This window comes from Lampetra planeri, chromosome 41 (genome assembly GCF_965212315.1).
Source record: "Lampetra planeri chromosome 41, kcLamPlan1.2.h2, whole genome shotgun sequence".
Lineage (NCBI taxonomy): Eukaryota > Metazoa > Chordata > Hyperoartia > Petromyzontiformes > Petromyzontidae > Lampetra > Lampetra planeri.
This window is the reverse complement of record NC_136147.1, coordinates 3,937,684-3,959,767: the sequence shown is the minus strand read 5'-3', so window position 1 is coordinate 3,959,767 and position 22,084 is coordinate 3,937,684. Positions and strand designations below refer to the sequence as shown.

Here is a 22,084-nt window from a genome sequence, read left to right as displayed (position 1 = left end):
TCGGGAAAAGAAGAAGAAAAGAAATGAAACGTTGATAATAGTTTTTTTACCCTTCTATCTGGCAACAAAACTGACACCTTTTTTACAAGGAGTCATGTTTGCATAGACCACAATACCTGCAGTCATAATGCAAACAAAAAACATGGGTTGGACCCATGTGAGACTAGGCTCTAAGGAAAGCTGTCTCGGGTGTGGACCAATCAACTTCAAGGACAGTGCACATTATCAGAGTTATGTTTTTTGTTTGCATTATGGCTGCAGGTATTGTGGTCTATGCAAACATGACTCCTTGTAAAAAAGGTGTCAGTTTTGTTGCCAGATAGAAGGGTAAAAAACCAATTATCATATTTTTTACTGGCAAATGAGGTTCCAATGGTGTAAATGAAACGTTGCTGGAGCTGACGAAGGGCCGTCTTCGTCGGGCGGCGAGTGGGCCAGACACGGCGCGAGGAGCCGGACGTTTGAACGTCGCGAGGTCCCCCCCCGTGCGAAGTGCTCGGGCGAGAGTCGATGGCGATGCCGTCCCGTCGATTGTGGCCCGCCGTGGCTACGTTTCCGGGACGAGTCCCATTGAAGGTTTTTTTTTCAGCTCGGGCTGATGACGGTGACGACGGCAGTGCTGATGAGAAACACCATCGTGATGGTGGTGGTGGTAGTGGTTTATCTGGAGGGGGGTTGTGGTGCGGCGGTTAGCGCGCTGCGCCACAAACTCGGCGGCCCGAGTTCGATTCCGGCTCAAGGCCAACACCCAGTGACGATTATTTCGAACCAGTCCTGAGCCTCCTCTGCGTCGACTCAGTGTCAAATGAGTACCTGGTGCGGTGTGTAAACATCGCCATTAGGGAGACAATGACGGCCGGGCGTGGTGCTGGCCACCCACCACCTCATGTGCCGTTTCGGCCTTTATAGGTGCTCGCTAACAACACTTTCCCTAACAGTCTATTAAGGTTATTGGTGTATTGGATGTCGCCAACCTGATTTTTATACCCTAATAAATATTATAATTAATCAATCCCTTTGGTAAACAATACAATATGGGCACTTAAAATTACGTTTATTTACTGTGTAAACCATCGGCATTCACACTGGATAAATAATAATTATAGGGATAGATTATTGCAATGTGCATAATATGTTCTAGACATACATTGTGTGATAGCCTCTCTGGTGTACAACCCAACCATCTGAGAATGTTATAAAGCTGATCAACTAATTATCTATGTTCATATTATGCTGGTGGCTTGTGGAGACCTTCATACAGCAGTGGATTGACCATGGCTGACAGTTATTCAAAAACATCATTAATACCTTCGATGACGGAGTGGTTAGTAACTCTATTTTTAAATGTCCATTTGTAACAGCGAACTATTTAATAGCAATCATAACTCTAACGCAAGGAGCGAAAATGCAGACGAACACGAATCCAATGGCGAGAGTCAATGAATCGACCGAGACGCCGGCCACGGCAAACGGACGAGGCGGTGACCTCACCGTCCGCGTGTGCACTCCAGGCAGCGTGCTAACCGCTGCGCCACAGCTCCTCTTACAGATAAAACACCGCCACCACCAGCCAGCCAGCACCGTCATGATGTCGTTTCTCGTCAGCACTGCCATCGTCATGCGACTCACATGGGTTCAGTCGGCCACAAAGGGGGCGGGGGGGAGCCAGAATTGACAGATATAAACAAGATAATTGTTTTTATACCCTTCTATCTGGCAACAAAACTGACACCTTTTTTACAAGGAGTCTTGTTTGCATAGACCACAATACCTGCAGCCATAATGCAAACAAAAAACATAACTCTGATAATATATGCACTGTCCTTGAAGTTGATTGGTCCACACCCGAGACAGCTTTCCTTAGAGCCTAGTCTCACATGGGTTGGACCATATGACGCCAAAAGGCGCACAACTCAAAGACAATGCACCATCAGAGTATGAGAGCTCGGGGTAAGCATTTACACACACAAGATATAAACAAGTAAACGAAAAAAATATTAAAAATGTTTTTATTAATTGAAATATTTTTGGGTTTGATCGTATACATATACATGTGTCGTTAAACCCGCCACCACCCGGCACAGCCAAATAGTATGGTTCGTCACGTAACTGGTTCAGCACACCGGTGCGTTGGAGCGCAAACCCACAACATTTGCCCAAAAACCTCTGTTATGGACAATGTTGGTCGCGAAAGCCTACGCGTTGAACTCATTAAAACATTTTCTGCGGTCTACCATGGGTCAAGCCCGATTAAAGCGGCATAAAGTAGCACGATCCCACACCCTTTGAGGAAATCCGAGACCGATGGGTCCCAGCATGAAAGCAAGACGCACGATAACTTAATTGTGACTATTGTAACCTTTAAATGTCTTTATTAATACAGTCACCTTCATCTAAACTAGTGGTCGTTAACCTTTACTGCAGCCTTGCATCCCTTTGGTTCTCAATCATTAAAAATATAATGTTAGTAGATACATAGGTGTGAAACAAAGTAGTTGTAACTTACGTGCCCGTACTTTATTTGCGTTCCGATGAGTTACTTTCTTGCAAAAAAATCTGGCCGTGTCTCGCACACCCACTGCTCTAAACCCAATACACGGTGTAACTAAAATAATATGTACAAAGTGTTTAAAAAATAAATGTTAACACTTATATGGGACTTTCGTTTTTAATGGAAAAATAACGGATATTACAGTCTAACGTGATAACAAATGCAATGTTAATAGCTTCAAGAAGTCAAGAGTCTCCACGTGTTCGCCATCATCGTCAACGCGTGCCTGGAATCTTCTCCAGGTGTTCTCCAGAGCCCGGAGGCACGTCTATTGTGCTGCTATTGTTGAAAATTCTCAGAAGTGTTAATATAGATTTTTGTAAGCACCCTGTATATAGTTATTAAAAACATCCGTAGCTATTGCAGTGAAAGTGAGTCGGGAAGAAAGGAGGGGGGCCCACAGTCATATCTTGCATACCCCCCCCCCCATGACATAGGCCATTGCACTTCTGGTTCCAAACGAAAGTGAGAAGGACCAGGCAACGCTTTCTTAGGCAGACCTGACCTTTCGCTCAATAACTTAGGCCTCGGGGCAGCTTCAGTCCTCATGCCTTGGTTGCAACTCGGCGTTATTTTCCCCAAGTGGTTGAACCTTCGATGAACTCTGAGGCTCAGGGAACGGCCACTTTGTGAGAGTTACAATCTGTAGCTCGGCAGCCTTTCCTTTTACTCCGAATAACAATACTCCATAATACAGGTTTTTGTTGGGGTTAGATTGCGTAAATATGTGTCGTTAAACCCGCCACCACCCGAACGGCCAATTAGTAAGGTTTGTGACGTTAACAGTTATATATTTACGCGATATATGATATTGGTCGCAAAAGCGTACGTGTTAAACAATAATAATCATCATAATAACAAAGAAAATGCCTCCCACTGACGTCATTATCGTTTCACCACCTCGTCCGGGGTTCTTGCAGCACGGTGCCATGAGCCTTTGTGTTCGAGAACGGTCCGCTGAAGGTGATGTCGCAGAACTGCTTCCGAGACCCCCTGCTGATAAGAATGATTGTGAGTTCGTACGTTCGGTGTTCGCAGGGCTATCGCGACGGAATCCGCCGCTGTGTTTCACCGACACGGTCTGCTATAGTGTCACATTACGGGGGACGGGCGATGCTGCTGTGTAAATCCAACTGAATAATTTGCGGGTCCATTGAACAAAAAATGACAAATTTGGATAACTTTTTGCGAACAAATGATTGAACGAACGAACGATCGATCGAACGATCGAGAGAAGGAGCAAGCATGACTGCCCGCGGCCCGCAGGACCCGCCGTTCGTGATGAAGGCGAGCAACGTCCTGGGGCAGCCCAAGCGCTTCGTGGGCTTCGCCGTCGACGTGCTGGAGGAGCTGTCGCGTCACCTGGGCTTCACCTACGACCTCTACCAGGCGCCCGACAACAGCTACGGCCGCCCGGGGCCTGGCGGCTCCTGGAACGGCCTGCTCGGGGAGATCCTGCACAAGGCATGGACACGCACACACGCACGCACGCGCACGCACGCACATGCACGCACGCACGCACACGTGAAGACAAAGATTCCACCGTGTAGCTTTCAACAGGTTATTGGGGAAGATGCTGTTAGCGAGCACCTATAAAGTCACGTGTGCGCAGTCGCGGCAAGGGGGAGGGGAGGGTTTGGGGGTGGGTGGGTGACTATGAAATGGGGGGGGGGGGGTGGTAATATTCCTGCTTAGGGACCCCTGATGGTGGCAGAACCACCCCTGGCCTTGTGGAAACTGGCGGAGGAGAATGTTGGTCTCGGGGGGGGGGGGGGGGGGGGGAATAGGGAGGCGTGAGTTTGGGGGGGCGGGGGTGTTGAATGAAAAATTGGCCAAGCAAATGAAGTGACCGTAATTTGAGTCGAAAATTTGGAAGCAAATGGGGAAAGATTTGAATTAATTAGCCGAAACACTGATAGATTGATTTTAATTAAGCTCAAAATGAAAGCACAAATATAATTCATGCATCGGGAGGGTGGGGGTGCCGGGGGTGGGGGTGGGAGGAGGCGGGGTAGGTGGAGAAGAGGGGGGGGACGAGGTGGGGGGGTGGCGCTGAAATTGAAGGAGGGAAACGAATTGGTTTAATTTCAGACCAAAATGTTCATTTTTGGCCAGTGAGTCTACGTGTATGTGAGCATGGAGGGAGTAGCGGTGCAGCGGTTAACGCGAGCTGCACTACGAACCCAGCGACCCTAGTTAGATTCCCACCAATGACGATAATGTGAACCGGACCTGCGTCTCCCCTTGGTCGACTCAGCCTCAAATGAGTACCTGGTGCGGTGTGTCAACATCGCCACCGGGAAGACAAAGGTGGCCGGCCAACCACCCGGTCGTGGGTCGTGCCGGCCTTCATAGGCACTGCTAGCTAGCAGCTCTTGCCCCAACAGTCCGTTGAGGCTTTAACGGGGCGGATCTTTGTCTCTTCTATGTGCGTGTGCTCGTGCACGCGCGCGCACTCAGCCATTACTCCTCGAGGAAGGAGGCCCATCTCTCTGAACGCGTTCAAAGAATCCTCAAGGCATTAGCGACCGCGCACGAGCAATTTGCCTCTTTCACTGAGCAGCTTGAAAGAATGTTCAAGCAGCTCGTGACTGTAACGTCCGCCACTGATGTCGCCATCTCACGCAACTCCGAAGACGCGTCTCGTTCGCGTTCCAGATTTCCAGGTGTTCGGTTTCGACGTCTTCCAAGGCACCCGAGGGTCCTCTGTGCGGTGTTGCGTCGACGTTTATGTTACGAAGAACCGTGTTAGCATTTGTTCCTGAAGATTGCACGATTCAGTGTCAATGTTTTACAACCCGACATGCATTTTTTTTTTATCAACTCTACATCTTATTCAGCGCGAAGGTTCTTTTTATTCCACAGCAGCTCATAATCCAATCGGGGTTTTTGCGAGCTTTCACGATCTCTGAAACCTTCGGCACGTGCCGCCGGATGGAGCGTCGCCAGCATATTCAACCTGCGCGGTTCAGACTGGTGACTTCACGTAACTGTTGAGAGATACGCACACGGGAGGGGGGGGAGCTTAATTTATCTCCCGTAATTATCTGGCTAGCACAGCCAGAGCGAGAGGAACGCCGGATGTGGCATGCCGAATCCTGCAAATATATATTTTCCGTCGGTCGCTGGTAGAGCAAAGTTAGCGGTAAGTGGCCAGCAGTAGCTGCAGCCAGAGCGAGGGGTATACTGGATGTGTTGTGCCGGGCGACGACAAATCTTCTGCGTCACTGACCCGGACAGACCCAGTGGAAATTAAACCCTTAGTATACGAATCTCTTTTTATGGAGTTGCCCTGCAAATCTTAATATAACGGACGATACCTTCACGTGCACCCTGTACGCCCTGATAAGACCAACCAAATGGGCTCGATCAGTCGTTTATCGCCACCGATAAGGACGGCCGCGGTGCCTCGGAGGTTGTTAATTTTCGTCGGGATGGGGCACGGAGGAATCAGCCTGCGGGAGTGATTCCTGGACGCTAAGATGAAAATTGAGGCCTTCCCACTCCGGCACCCGCCTCGCCCGGCAGATAAAGCGTCGTTACAAATAAATGGGTAACTAAGCAGGAGAGCGTAAATTTATATATATAAAAAAATAATAACCTTCGTCATTTTGTTACGGAATTTTCATTAAGTCCACGGGCCAGTGGGAATGAATAAATGTTTTGTTGTTTAATTCATCCGCGTTTTTAAATTATGTTGAGAAGCTGTTTTGCCAGCAAGCATTACTAATGGGGCTGATAATGATCCGGTAATGAAAGACTGCCTCTGTTCCGCACCACTAACGAGACGCTAATTTGTTAACCCCTTCCGAAATCTGACGGTGGATAGAATTGTGGGATTGTGTGGAGGGGGAGGAGGCGGGGGGGGGAAGGGATGTGGGTGGAGGGGGGGTGGGTGGAGGGGTGGGTGGAGGGGGGGGTGGGTGGAGGGGTGGGTGGAGGGGTGGCGGGCTGCACACAGTTGGGAGCCACGGGCGCGCACGGTTTGGTCGCTCAAAAACGTGCAACCGCTAAGAGCCCTAACCGCATGCGTTTTCAACTTGCTGCCATGACATGACGTCGCGGGGCGGGGAGGGAGTCTCGGGGTCGTTACATGTGGCTGCCTTTCATGAGCGGTGGGCCCCATCCACCTGCTACCAAATGCGCACTTTGATTCTATTAGGGCAATTAGCACTCCAATTTGGGTCAAAATCGAGACTCAAATGGAGCTTTGAGTTGGGGGCAGACTGCCGTTGTGTGGGCAAGTTTAATGAGACGGGAGTAAAGTTTTAAATTCCCGATGTAATTGTTCCTTTTTAGTTTAGTTATTTTTCCACGGCGTTTTTAATCGAGTTGCAATATTTTTGGTTCGATTACTGAAAAAGGTTCATTCTCCTCTCTTGGAAAAAAAAGAGTGGGATAATTACATCTCGCACCTCCTGAAAACGAGTCTCGAGATGCGGAGTAAACCCTGGAATCATCGTTTACCGTTCGCGCGACCGGCGCTTTTGCGCCACGACAATGCGTCTCCAGTCCGTTGCTTGCGTTGTTCGCCAGTTCGCACAGTCGCGTCCCGTTCTGGTTGTGCCTTTGAAGGGTCGCCCCTTAGTGCGGTCGCTGACTTCGCGCGGTTCCCGCCCCTGCCCCCCCCCCCGATCCGCAGCAAGCAGACGCCGGCCTGGGCGCGATGGTCATCACGCCGGAGCGCGAGTCGGCCGTCGACTTCACGGTGCGCTTCCTGGACCGCGGTGTCGCCGTGATGCTGCGCCGGCCCGACCCCTCATGGCACCTGCTGTCGTGCCTCTCGCCGCTGGAGCCCGCCGTCTGGACCTGCCTCTCGGTCACCGTGTGCCTCGTGGGCGTCCTCGTGCACCGCCTCAACGAGCTGCACGGCAAGGATGACGGCGGCGGCAGCGCCAGCGGAGGCACGGCCGACGACGATGACTACGAGGTAGGGCGGGGACTAGCGGCCGAGTCGGCGTGGCTATTGGACAGTAGGCAGGGGACTAGTGGCTGAGTGAGTGTGGCTATTGGACAGTAGGCAGGGGACTAGCGGCTGAGTGAGCATCGCTATTGGACAATGGGCAGGGGACTAGCGGCTGAGTGAGCGTGGCTATTGGACTGTAGGCAGGGGACTAGCGGCTGAGTGAGCATGGCTATTGGACAGTAGGCAGGGGACTAGCGGCTGAGTGAGCGTGGCTATTGGACAATGGGCAGGGGACTAGCGGCTGAGTGAGCGTGGCTATTGGACAGTAGGCAGGGGACTAGCGGCGGAGTGAGCGTGGCTATTGGACAGTAGGCAGGGGACTAGCGGCTGAGTGAGCGTGGCTATTGGACAGTGGGCAGGGGACTAGCGGCTGAGTGAGCGTGGCTATTGGACAGTGGGCAGGGGACTAGCAGCTGAGTGAGCGTGGCTATTGGACAGTAGGCAGGGGACTAGCGGCTGAGTGAGCGTGGCTATTGGACAGTGGGCAGGGGACTAGCGGCTGAGTGAGCGTTGCTATTGGACAGTGGGCAGGGGACTAGCGGCTGAGTGAGCGTGGCTATTGGACAGTGGGCAGGGGACTAGCGGCTGAGTGAGCGTGGCTATTGGACAGTGGGCAGGGGACTAGCGGCTGAGTGAGCGTGGCTATTGGACAGTGGGCAGGGGACTAGCGGCTGAGTGAGCGTGGCTATTGGACAGTAGGCAGGGGACTAGCGGCTGAGTGAGCGTGGCTATTGGACAGTGGGCAGGGGACTAGCAGCTGAGTGAGCGTGGCTATTAGACAGTAGGCAGGGGACTAGCAGCTGAGTGAGCGTGGCTATTGGACAGTGGGCAGGGGACTAGCGGCTGAGTGAGCGTGGCTATTGGATAGTAGGCAGGGGACTAGCGGCTTAGTGGGCGTGGCTGTCGAAACTCCAGTCAGGGTTGACGGATCTCACCGTGAGTCCTGGGGTTGAGCCTACACCGAAATGTCAATGCAGTCAGGACAGCTGCTGCACGTGAGCTTGGCAGCGGCATATGAAGGGTAAAAAAGCAACAACAATGCAACGCAATCGGGAGGCACTTGGGCGAAACAACAGAACTCGCCTCCAACGTTGAGTTTCCCCCCCCCCCCCCCCGGCGGGGGGGGCGAATTGGAATCTCAACGCCTGCGTCCGTATCTCCCTGTCGTTCCAAAATCGGCGGCGCCGCCTCCCGTCCGCCCGGGGAGGACATGGACGACGACGCGGATGAGGATGAGGAGGAGGAGGATGACGACGCCGGAGAGGAGGAGGACGACGAGGACGGCGTCAACGCGGAGGCGCGGGCGAGCGAGAGCGGCAGCGGCAGCGGCCGAGACGGATCCGGATCTGCCGTGCGGCGGCGGCGGCGCGCCAGCTCGGCCTCCTGCCGGCGCAGGGCCCGAGGCCCGCGAGGCGGCGGCGGTGCCGGTCGTGGTGGCGCCGGTGGCGGCGGTGTTGGGAGACTAAACAAACCCCTCAGCATCCCGACCACAATCTGGGCCCTCTACTCTGCGCTGATGCAGCAAGGTTGGTTGTGGATGGGTTTTGGTGTCTGGGCATGAAAAAAAGAATAGGGTTTACCCTTTCTGGCAATAAAACAGGAGGTGTTAGGATGTTCAAATACCAAATGGAAACCTTTTGCAGGGAATCAAGCGTGTATTAACCACTCACGGTACTTGTGGTGAACATGCAAATATGCATTGTCTTTCAAAAGTGATTGGCCTCCACCAGAGACACTGGTGAGACTAGGCCTTCGTCGTGGCCTAGTCTCACCAGTATCAGAGTATCTGTAGCTCGGGAGTGAGCAGCTTTATCATGGGACCTTTTTGTGAGCTTTGCCCGTCGGTCTGCAATGTGGAGGGGGGAGGAACACTGGATGGTTGTCGGCGAGTCCGAAAGGAGGCACACTTTACCATTAGGCTGTGTTGTCGATAGCCACCTTTCCCTCTTGACAAATGAACGATAGGGTTCGCCCAAAACCGTCAAAGACACAATCCACCGAGCACTAGGATACCTTCTGTTGAATCTCAACGGGCAACGGGATCCAGCGGAAAACTACGCGACCACCAAATTTACCCGCGTTCACCCCGGTGATATACTATCGACACAAAGCAGTTGTGCCATCGCGTTCGTAATGTGTGAATTGTCCTTTGTAGGGGATTTTTATTTTTAGTCATAGGCCATCTCGTGGAGGTGTTTTTTCTGAATTGTCTAGAGGTGAATTTACCGAAAGAACCAAAGAGTATAGATTCCTGCAGTCACGAAAGCTTCAAATCAAGATTGTCTAGAGGTCCACAACGCGACGTTTTTTTGCGATCCGCCATCCGCGCGATCACGGTCCGCTGTACCGCAATTGGCCACCGCTGTGTTGGCGTAACCCGAATTGGAAAACGTTGCTAATTTTTTTTCGCCTTCCCGTTTATAAGCATCGACTTGGACTCGAAAATGCCAGCGTTAAATCCCCGACACTTCCAGAACCCCGTTAGGATACGCGTCAGTCATTGGCGCGGTCGGTCGGTCAATCACAGAAGTTATCCACGCGGTGTGTGCTCGGTTAACACAGATCAGATTAACGGCGTTCCCTCTCCTCGACGGGGGGGGGGGGGACAGGGTGGGGCTGCGGGAAGCTAGAGCACAGTTGACAGAGGGCGAGAGGACGGAGCGCCGTCCGACATTAACGCTCGCGTTATCGCTGGTGATAATGTCCCAGCGTGCACAGATTTCACCCCACCCCCCCACCCCCCGATCATTTTTTTTACGATCTCCTTTATATAACTGAAAGTTATTTATATTTTTATCACGTCGATTTAAAAAAATGTTAGGACTCCCCGTCGTAAATTTTATCTTACACCTCCGCAGTGAGCGTCCGAATTAGTTATGTTTTATATATTTATATACGTGTATATTTTACAACGGGGGTGATAATTTATATGAAATAGACGCGCGGGCACACATGGACATACTTGTGCATGCGCGCACACACAAAGCCAAAGATCCCCCGTATAGCCTTTAATAGGTCCGTTGGTGCAAGTGCCATTAGCGAGGAACTACGAAGGCCGGCACACAAAGGGGAGTGCTAGCATCATGCCCGGCCGCATTTGTCTCCCCAATGCTGATGTTTACATACCACACCAGGTACTCATTTAAGGCAACCTAGGAGAGGCCCAGGACCGGTTCACATATCCATTACCGCTATTAGCCATTAGTGGGAATCGAACTTAGACGGCCGTGTTTGTGGCAGAGTGCGCTAACCACTGTGCCAACGTTCCTCACGCACGTGAGCCACTCATTTCTATTTTAATTTTACCAGGTAAGGCCCACAGAACCACGAAACTCTTTCTCAGATGCGACCTGGCCACAAATGATAGCTCGACGCGGTGGCTTATCATCACGTGGAAATGTACAGCAGCCAAATACTCTAAACGTGCGATGTTGAGTCTCAATGTGGTGGGAAAAACCGGAGGACCCGGAGAAAAATTCACGTGACCACGGTGAGAGAGACACGCGAAACTACAAATATAAATTTTTGATTTAAAGCTTTCGTGACTGCAGGGATTCATATTCTTGGTTCTTTCGGTAAAGTCACGTAGAAGGGAGATAATAAAATAATATAAATATAAAACAATTAAAAAAACTATTATATTTATATTATTTTATTATCTCCTTTCTACGTGACTTTACCGAAAGAACCAAGAATACAAATATACAGTCGTCACGGTCGGGATGGATCGTCATTGTTAAGGCTGAGTAAATCTAGAGGACGCTCGCTGTTGTTAGCCGTGGCCGGGAATAAAAGTCGGGTCGCTCGCAGGGTGCAGAACGCGATGTGCTAACCATTGCACCACCGCTCACCACACACAAACACACATGCATAAGTACCAACAAACACGCGTTAATCAAACGTAAACACTCACGATCCACTGCTGCGTATTCCACGTTCCCATGGCGGGGCCAGTCCGTCCAATATCCGTCGACTGCTGAAACTCCCACGATGTGTTCGCATGCTTTTTTAATGAAAATCAGGTGGAAGGAAATTTTGAGAGCTCTACGAAGTGGCTTATCGCATGTAAATTTATAGCAGGCAAATTAATCTAAATGCATGTCGATTCTAAATGTGGAGGGAGGGGAAAAAAACCCGGAGGACCCGGAGAAAACTCCAAATATACAGCAAGCATCGTCAAGGTCGGGATCGAACCCACGACCTCCTGTATACCAGGCGAGGTAGTTAACATCTCATAACCACCGTGACGCACGTATACACCCCCGACCTGCGCAAGAAAAGGTTACGCTGATATTTTTGCCGGCATTTGGCTGCAAGCTCATTAGTGGGAAACCGAGTAACCTTTCCAAACATTGTGCATTACTCGAATCACTTTTCATTTTCACCCAATATCTATCGATGACCCTTGAAGAGTCAGTGGCGGGTCTACCGAGATTCCTTGGATGCCGCGTTGAGGCTGCGTCGGTGGTTGGCGTGGCGCTGCAAGTCGGCACGCGGGGAGCGGGAAGTCCCAGCGGGTTCGGGACTTAGCCGGGATTTATTGAAATTAATTGCAGAGCACTGGGTTGAATCAATGCGTGCGCTGTGCGTGCAACGTTAACATTGCACGCGTGAACGAGTTAAAGGCGCAGCCCTGCAATTGCCGGCTCTCGACACTGATTTCCGATCTTTTACGAACCAGCAAACCACTTCCAACCTTAAAAAACGACAAATCTATGGACCACAGTGCACCAATAACGTAGCTTTAGAAAATAAAAATAAAACCTCGCTATATTTTCAGTGTATGCAGCAGTTCCGTGGCCCAGTTCCTACTTGCATTGCGGATCGCGAGTGGTTGTGGACCACAGATTTGGGGAACCACCGCCTTCGAGGATATTTTCTCCGCTCTTCCACGCTGGGGAGACGATGTTTTGGGAGAGGTGGAAATACCCACGCTTTAACGCCAAAGACAAAGATCCCTCCCTCGTATAACCCGAACAGACTGTTGGGGCAAGCGCTGTTAGCGAGTAGCACCTATGAAGGCCGGCACGGTGCACGAGAGGGTGGGTGGCCAGCACGACGCCCAGCCGCCTTTATCTCCCTTTTGGCGATGTTTACACACTGCACCAGGTACTCATTTTAGTCCGAGTCGACCTAGGAGAGCACCCAGGACAAGTTGAGATAATCGTCACTGGAGTTGGTCGTGAGCGGGAATCAAACTCTGGTCGCCGGGTTCGTGGCGCAGCCATAAGCACTTGCCCCAAAAGTATTTTAAGGCTATAAGGGGAGATCTTTGTCTTGTGTCCATCTGTAGTCTGTTTTAGGGGGAGAGTCGGAGCGGCTTTTTGCCAATGTCACCGCTGTCGTTATCTCCGCCCGCCTAACACCCTCCCCTCCCCCCCCTCCCCTCCCCCCTTCTCCTCCCCCCCTCCGCGCTGCGCCCAGGAGGGGAGCTGGTGCTGATGTCGGTGTCGGCGCGGGTCATGGTGGCCGTGTGGTGGTTCTTCACGCTCATCGTCGTCTCGTCCTACACGGCCAGCCTGGCCGCCTACCTCACCCTGTCGCGCCTCACCAGCCCCATCAGGTGCGTATCCCCAGCCGGGCACTCCAACCAAACGCTTCAACCAGCGCTCCAGCAAGCGCTCCGGCCAGTGCTGTCTAGCCAGCGTTGTCCACCGGCACGCTGCCCACCGCTTCGACCAGTACTCCAGACAGTGCTGTCCAGAAAGCGCTCTCCAGCCAGTGCTCCAAACAACGCTCCGGCCAGCGCTCCGGCTGGCGCTCTAGCCGGCGCTCCGGCAAGGCTGCACCGTCCACCCGCTCGCGGTGTTCCCCTGCGAAGCCGGCAGCTGCCGCGTTCGCACTCGCGCTTCCCGCCGCTCACCCGGCGCGTGTCGTGCTGCCCAGCATTCAGTGCCGTTCCCAATTCCCCGTGCGTCTGCTCCTGGTTTCCCGGTGTTCACACACCGCGCGAGATGCGGAGATGGTCAAAATTTCTATTCAAATTACGAATTTGTATTCGGATGACAAATTACCGGAGGAAGCTTAACTATATACAAATCACCAATTACTTCGAAGAGTGTCATTTGGAGAGCAATTGCAAATGACAGATGTATTGAAATTCGGATTAAATGCAATTTAGATCCTGATGGAGTGGAAGAGGCACCGGCATGGGGAATGATGCGGAATCATCGGCAACGCGATGTTGACGATGGCGAACGGTGGAGGGCTTGTGGCTACGCCTGCCGGGAGCTGGAGGACCCCACGGCCCCTGTAAAGGGGTCGAGATCGCAAGAGATGTAGATTGTTTGGATAGCACCCATCTCTGCCGACAACCCCGAGTACTTTCCCAGTGTTTAGCTGCTTCCCCTCGCGTTTCCCGTTCTTCTGCGCGCCCCCAGTTCTCTGCAGGAGCTCACGAGGCAGACGGAGACCCCCTCGTGTGTCCGAGTGTTCATCTGCAGGAGCTCACGAGACAGACAGAGACCCCCTCGTGTTTCCGAGTGTTCACCTGCAGGAGCTCACGTGACAGACAGAGACCCCCTCGTGTTTCCGAGTGTTCATCTGCAGGAGCTCACGAGACAGACAGAGACCCCCTCGTGTTTCCGAGTGTTCATCTGCAGGAGCTCACGAGACAGACAGAGACCCCCTCGTGTTTCCGAGTGTTCATCTGCAGGAGCTCACGAGACAGACAGAGACCCCCTCGTGTTTCCGAGTGTTCACCTGCAGGAGCTCACGTGACAGACAGAGACCCCCTCGTGTTTCCGAGTGTTCACCTGCAGGAGCTCACGAGACAGACGGAAACCCCCTCGTGTTTCTGAGTGTTCACCTGCACCCCCCCCCCACCCCGTGCGTCCCCGCACCCCCCAGTTCACTGCAGGAGCTCGCGAGGCAGACGGAGATGTCGTACGGCACGGTGCTGCACTCGAGCCTCTACGAGCAGCTGCGAGCGCGCGCCGCCAACCCCGTGGGGCCCGAGCACGGCACCTACGCCAAGCTGTGGGAGGCCGTGAGCCGCAACAACGGCTCCGACAACTGTGTGCACAACCTGGACGAGGCCGTCCACCGGGTAGCGACCGCACTTGCGGCGCAGGGGTCACGCTGAGGTCACGCCGGGGTCACGTGGGTGCCACGCGGGGTCACGCGCGGGGTTACGCTGGGTCACGTGGGGTCATGCGGGGTCACGCTGGGGTCACACATGGGGTTACGCAGGGTCACGTGGGTGCCACGCGGGGTCAGGCAGAGTCACGCGGGGTCACGCGGGGTCACACAGGTTAACCACGGTAAACGCGTGGGTAACCGCGTGGGTAACCGCGTGGTAACCGCGTGCGTGCAGGTGAAGCGTGGGAACTACGCGTTCGTGTGGGACACGGCGGTGCTGGAGTTCGCCGCGCTGTCGGACGGAGACTGCTCGCTGAGCGTGCGGAACGTCGGCTACGACAAGGGCTACGGCATCGCCCTGCAGCACGGCAGCCCCTACCGGGACGCCTTCTCACAGCGGTGAGAGCCGCGACCGTACCGCACGCATACACGCGTGCACACGCACGCACACACGTTCACATAAACACACGTTCACATGGCAGGACCTGCCGAGACGCCTTCTCCCACACACGTACACTTTGACACGCACACGTTGACGCACATGCACACACCGCACGCGCACACGCACACGTTGACATGCACACACACACACGCCGCACACACGCACATTCACATGCACGCACACGCACGCACATACACACACACGCAATTACACACGTTCACGCACACACACGCTTTCACACGCACGCGTTCACACACGCGTTCACATACACACGTTCACATACGCGTTCACGTTCACACACCCCACACAGCTACTACACACACAACACTGCCACTACACACACACGCAACTACCGACTCTCATACCCACTCTCGCTTTACTGTGCCACACAACTCGCTTTTGTTTCAAAAGCGGCCCCGCTAAAACGCATTTGAATGGAACTGTGAAAAACGACGGGTCCATTCATTAAAACATAATCCACCCCCCCGCCTCCACCCAGACCAATCCTTCACCTCAAAGGCCTCCCACTTACAAACTCCATTAGCCATGAGTCATCTGGCTTTGATCCAAGCCTCGTATACTTCACACGTTGCTTCAGTCCTCTCGCCGACTTTGCGTGTCCCTTGCGGAGTCCAGGGCAGGGGGGCTCTCTCGTGTCGCCACCGGCTGAGGTGGCGTCAACTTCGGCTGTCCTGGTGTTTTCATTGTTGCGCGCGGTGGCAGAGAGTGCGCGCAGGAGCCGAAATTCCAATGCCGAGGTCTCCTGCCGGCCACCACGAGGGGGGCTTCAGCAGATCAGATCAATGCAAAATTAATACAAAAAGTAATTCGGACCATCTGACATTTCGCCTTTGGGGTTTTTTTTTCCGGATTCATCTGAGAATCTCAAACGGAGCCCTCGCGGGAGAGGGGGGAGTTGGCGGTGCAGGGCTCAAGCTCGGCTCGTCCCGACTCGGTGCTCTCACAGTCACCTCGGTCTGCTCCCGAACCAGTCGCTCTGATTATGCCACTTCTTGTTTGGCCTTACGTGGTGGCCAGATGTTAACTACCTCGCCTGGTATGCAGGAGGTCGTGGGTTCGATCCCGACCCTGACGCCTGCTGTATATTTGGAGTTTGCATGTCTCTCTCTCATCATCATCATCACGGTAGCGAGGAGATGTTAACTACCTCGCCTGGTATACAGGAGGTCGTGGGTTCGATCCCGACCCTGACGCCTGCTGTATATTTGGAGTTTGCATGTCTCTCTCTCATCATCATCATCACGGTAGCGAGGAGATGTTAACTACCTCGCCTGGTATACAGGAGGTCGTGGGTTCGATCCCGACCCTGACACCTGCTGTATATTTGGAGTTTGCATGTGTCTCTCTCATCATTATCATCACGGTAGCGAGGAGATGCTAACTACCTCGCCTGGTATACAGGAGGTCGTGGGTTCGATCCCGACCCTGACACCTGCTGTATATTTGGAGTTTGCGTGTCTCTCTCTCATCATTATCATCACGGTAGCGAGGAGATGTTAACTACCTCGCCTGGTATACAGGAGGTCGTGGGTTCGATGCCTGCTGTATGTTTGGAGTTTGCGGTGTCTTTCCCCCCGTGGTAGTGTGGATTTTTCTACGGGTCCCTCCGGTGGAAATTGGTGAAAAAATCCCACAGCTGCAACAGCAGCAGCAGCAGCTGCCTGAAAGAATATTGCGACCCTGGGTAAAGTAAAGGACATTATTCATAGTATTTCCATAATTATTACCATAATGATTTACCATAATTCCACGCTCAGTAATTTCATGCCAGTCTCTTGACAGCTCGTCCCCTCCAACCATTGCGCCGCCTTCGAGCGGCAGGCTCACGGCGTAGCGATTCAATAAAAAATGAATATCGTAAAAATCTACAAATATCCGACAGCATATATATCTGAGAAGAGGTTCATATTTTTCCGGTTTCATAAATAACATCCAGCATGCATATTGCATCTATCTCGCCTTTCCCTGTAAAGTGTTCCGCCCCTGGATTTCCATCATCACTTCAATTCGTCGCGTCTCTCGCCCGGTTCTGCCTTTCAACAGAGGTGGAGCTTCTCGATAGCAGGCCCACCGATTGGCTTAAAAATCACCCACTGAGTTCTTTTGCCAAAAAAACTAAAGGAAACGGGGTCACAAGTCACACGCGCGGTTCCGCCTCCGTTGCCTTGAGAAACGTTCAAAACCCGCTTCGGCACCCCTCCACCGTGCTTTCCCGTCGTGCCACGGTGTCGCTCGGCCCGTGGGGTGGGGTGTCCGTCGTTTCGAATCCACGTGCTGCTAGAGATTAGTTTTTTCTTCAGGAAATTAATATTCGGTCCGTGAAATATTAAAGCGCACCAGAGCGTTTCGCGCCGCGAACGCCAAACCCACCGCGGTATTTTTTCGGTGACGGTTGAACCCCAGGGTTCTCACATTCATCATTATTTTTCCCCCCAATCACCGACGAGAAAGCTCTCTCTGCACACGGCCTTCAAAGAAAGACCACGTATACATATTTAACGTCGGCGACGTTTCAGGCAATGGCCCTTCTTGGCAATGTCAAAATGTCATCCTGATTATTCTCCCAAGATTACGAAATGCCTTACGCGGACGGGCGATGTCGCGGTGGGTCGGGGTCAGATGAGAGTGTTTGATGTGGAATTCACCTCTCAGCCGGGAGCTGAATCATCTCGAAAGAAAGAAAAAAAAGTCAAAAGTTATTTTTCCGCTCAGGTGAGCGTTGCGTGGCATCGCGGCTCACCGCCCCGTTTACCGCGCGGCAAAGCCGGCAGGTGGCATTTCCACATTGCCGCGGCGCTACCGAGCCGGCGAAACCGAGTGGCTGTCGAGCGTGGCGGAGCCCCTCGGATAGTACCGCTATAAACGAATGCGGCTGCGTTACTCGGGGAGTCGCGATCGGCCCGAACGATTCCGAGGCAGCCGGAGCCCCTTGTGGCTGTGCGAGGGTTTCCTGAACATGCAAGTGGCAAACACCGCCTGCCGCCAAAGGCTCAGCGTGTTTAAACGCGTGATAATTTGGGCGAATATTGATTTGTCAGTGTGCTAATGCGTCGATGCTAATGCGGAGCGGTAAATGCACACGGACCGCAGTGTCCCGCGAGGACGGTCAGCTGGAGGTGCTCTGTTAATCTGCGTTAACGTGGGGAACATTGACACGGTGGGTCTACGCGCGCGCAACTGTGTGTATGTAGCTTGTGGGCCGTCCATAAATGACGTCACGTGCCTGTGGGGGGGGGGGGGTGTCAGACATGTGTGACGATGTGTGACGAGGGTGGGGGGTTTGAGAAATGTGACGTCACATCAAAATGCGCAACTTTAAAAAAATATAGACAACACATTCTACTTAATTAAATGGACTTTTTAATAAATGTTTTCTCCTACAACATCAGAGTGAAAATAGTTTAAAGCGATTTGAAGCATGTTTTTTTTTTGGGGGGGGGGCAGAGCTTTGTGACGTCATATTTGAGGGGGGTCTGACTTCTTGTGATGCCGTGTGACTACGGGGGGGGGGGGGGCAAAAATCGCCAAAATCACGTGATGTCATTTATGGACGGCCCCTTGGCAGGCTTGGGGGGCAGCGGTAGTGCTACGGCGACCCGAGTTCCATTCCTGCTCACGGTCAACGATCAGTGAAAATTATCTCAGCCGGTCCTGGGCCTCCCCTAGGTCGACTCAGCGTCAAATGAGTACCCGGTGCGGTGTGTCGACAAAGACACTCGGATGTGGTGTTGCCCACCCACCCCCTCGTGTGCCATGCCGGCCTTCAAAGTTGCTCACGATCAGCACTTATCCCAACAGTCTGTTATAGCTATACGGCGGGGGGGGGGGGGTGTTTAGTGCGTTGGCGTATGGGCCCGTGTTAATTTAGGTTATAGTCCGTGAGTAATGATCTGGGTCAAAGCTAAATGTAAGGATGGCCGTGATCACCAACGTTGTTGAGAACTGACACGATACACAGAGATTCAAGCCTCGTCGACGACAACCTCTAAGGTCTTGGCCTACTCTTCCTCTAGACGCTAGAGCAGAGGTGGGGAACCTTTTTTCTGCCAAGGGCCATTTGGATATTTATAACATCATTCGCGGGCCATACAAAATTATCAACTTAAAAATTAGCCCGTTATATCCGGTCAAACATTTAATTAACTCACCCCTAATGTGATGGCTGGAACTGCTTCTCTTTGGCGAGGCGTGTGATGTTAGCTGGCATTGATGATGCTGCTGCTACTCGCAACTGCTTTTCCAGGTTTGCTCCTAGATTTATTGAATTTCGAGTCCCGCCTGCGGTTGCCTTGGCAGGGCCACACCAAATGATTTTGCGGGCCTCGTACGGCCCGCGGGCCGGACGTTCCCCACCCCTAGAAGTATGCTGGGGTAGAGAGGCCTATGTGGAGTAAGGGGCCTTTTTTTGTGCCGGTGCTGGTTTGTCTGTTGGGCCGCAGACGCCCGGTCGGCAGAGACGCCTCCTCTAGGGTAGGAGGGTCACCGGTCTGCCACCTCCGCGTGATCGTGGCCGATGATGACATCGTCGTTGCCGTCAGCACCGTTGACCGGCGGCGGTCTTGCCGTGTGCACCGCGGCCTCGGCATCACGTTACTCATACTCTTTGTTTTTTTTTCGGTAAAGTCACGTAGGTGAAACAATTAAGAAAAGAAAATGAATGAAAACAATTAAATTAAATCACGACGTTTCGGAGGCAACGCAAGCCTCCCTCATCAGGTGTTTTATCCAAGTGACTTTACCGAAAAAAACAAAGAGTATGAATCCTTGCAGTCACGAAAGCTTCAAACCTAGAATCACGTTACTCAGCCAGCGGGGGTCAGCGCGCTTTGGTGATTTTTTTTTCCCCGTCCGCTCGGTCGTGGTTGGGACTGAGGTTAAAACCGCGCGCCCCCAACGGACACTTTCCATCACCGACTCCGTGGGCGCAACTTGACGCTTTGTGCTTAAGGGGAGCGGTGGCGCTGCGGTTGGCGCTCCGCCGTGCTCCGGACCCGGCGACGCGAGTTCCATCCCCGGCCACGGCCGACATCAGTGGCGAGCGATGTATGAGCCTGGTCCTGGGACTGGGCCCACGCCCCCTGGTTCAACTCGAGCTCAAACGTGAACATCGGCGTCGTGCGTGAAAATCGGCGCTGATGGCTTGGCACGGTGCTGGCCATGCCACCGATCCCACCGCGTGCCTTGCTCAAATGCGCATTACAAATGTAAACAAAGATTATTATTATTATTATTCACATCAGTGCTTGTGCCACGTGACTGTTCTGACGCGAGCAACGGTGCTCCCCCCCCTGCCCCCCTCCCTCTGCCCCCCCTGCCCCCCCCTCTGCCCCCTCTGCCCCCCCTCTGCCCCCCTTGCCCCCCCCCCTCTGCCCCCCCAGGCTGCTGGAGCTGCAGGAGAACGGCGAGCTGGAGGCGCTGCGCCAAAAGTGGTGGCCTCGGCGCGGGAAGTGCGACCCGTACGGGCCGGGCCTCCCCCAGCAGCGGCCCCCGGGCCTGGAGCTGAGCAGCCTGGCCGGGGCCTTCGCCGTGCTGGCCGCGGGCCTGCTGCTGGCCTGCCTGCTGGGCGCCTGCGAGGCGTGCTGGCACCGGCGCTCCGGGAACCTGTGCCCGCCCAACGTGAGTCGTATGTGAACACGTGTGTACACACAACAACCGCCATTGGCCAATAAGTGGCGGTGGACGTCACCACGATGCTTGTGCCAGGCCATCTGCACCTTGAGGCTGCCACGTGAAGTGTCGAACACCCGCTGGAAGGAGGTCACTGGGCAGACCCAGCAGGTGCCACGGGTCGACTGAATGAGATGACTGATGTGTACACGCACGCACGTGTACACATACGCGTGCACGCACAAAAGACAAAGATCCCCCGAATAGCCTTGAAAGACTGTTGTGGCGAGTGCTGTTGGTGAGCGCCTATGAAGGCCGGCACGGTACACGAGGGGGGTGGGTGGCCAGCACCACGCCCGACCGCCTTTGTCTCCCCAGCGGCGATGTTTACGCATCGCACCAGGTACTCACTCAACCTAGGGGTGGCCCAGGAATGGTTCAGATAATCGTCACTGGCGTTGACCGTGAGCGGGAATCGAATTCGGGTCGCCGGGTTCCTAGTGCGGTACACTAACCACTGTGGTCCCCCCCCCTCCCACCACCTATGCTGACACACGAGCAATGTTACAAACACACTCTGATATCATATAGCACAGTGGTCTTCACTCATTTTCAGAGGGGGGCGGGGGTCACTTTAGCCAATAAGACATCATCAGTGTGAGTGCCGCCGCAACGTTTGAAACCACCGGGGGTTTGACAGCAGCACGTTGACGATGATGGGGCGGCGTTCTCGGCATTCGTGTATTGTCGCGGGCCGCACTAAAGGGCCCGCCCCTAGCAACGAGAAGCACCGCCGTGCAAAACGCGCGCTTTCTCTGCCGGTGCGTTCCTCCGCCAGGACGACAAGGAGCTGGAGATGGAGCAGGCGCACGAGCAGATGAAGGGCCTCGGTGCGGCGAGCCGGCACGGCGAGGGGGGGCGACCGGGGGACGTCAGCAGCGACGGCGGGAGCGGCGACGGCCGCGGCGACGAGATGCACAAGCGGATCTTCCTCACGCCCGTGGAGCTGCCGGCTCTGGACTCCGCCCGGAGCGAGGGGTTGCGCGAGGCCTTCGAGCTGCCCACGCCGGTGCCCCTCGGCGCGGAGCCGCCGGTGACCGACGCTGCCGCTCCCGAGGCAGCAAAAGTGCAGCAGCAGCAGCGGCGGCGGCAGCAGCAGCAGCAAGAGCTTCACGAGAGAGAACATCAGCAGATGCATCATCAGCTTCAGAATCCTCATCAACAACACCAACTGCAGCTCCAGCAGCAGCAGCAGCATCAACAGCAGCTGCTGCAGCAGCAGCAGTTGCAGCAGCAGCAGCAACATCAACAGCCACAGCAGCAGCATCAACAGCAGCTGCTGCAGCATCAGCAGCAATTGCAGCAGCAGCATCAACAACAGCAACAGCACCATCAACAGCAACAGCAGCAGCATCAA

General features: G+C 53.7%; 1 protein-coding gene across 1 annotated transcript in view; it reads left to right on the top strand.

The window, feature by feature from the left end:
- Window positions 1–22,084, top strand: part of LOC144732012 (glutamate receptor ionotropic, delta-2-like) — a 141,078-nt gene that overhangs the window by 117,980 nt on the left and 1,014 nt on the right. Inside the window, exons 10-17 of the mRNA XM_078613193.1 lie at window positions 3,818–4,015; window positions 7,194–7,481; window positions 8,785–9,043; window positions 12,942–13,080; window positions 14,367–14,565; window positions 14,833–14,996; window positions 20,439–20,676; window positions 21,506–21,793. Of these exons, the coding sequence (XP_078469319.1) occupies window positions 3,818–4,015; window positions 7,194–7,481; window positions 8,785–9,043; window positions 12,942–13,080; window positions 14,367–14,565; window positions 14,833–14,996; window positions 20,439–20,676; window positions 21,506–21,793 (1,773 nt within the window). The remainder of the gene's footprint in view (window positions 1–3,817; window positions 4,016–7,193; window positions 7,482–8,784; window positions 9,044–12,941; window positions 13,081–14,366; window positions 14,566–14,832; window positions 14,997–20,438; window positions 20,677–21,505; window positions 21,794–22,084) is intronic.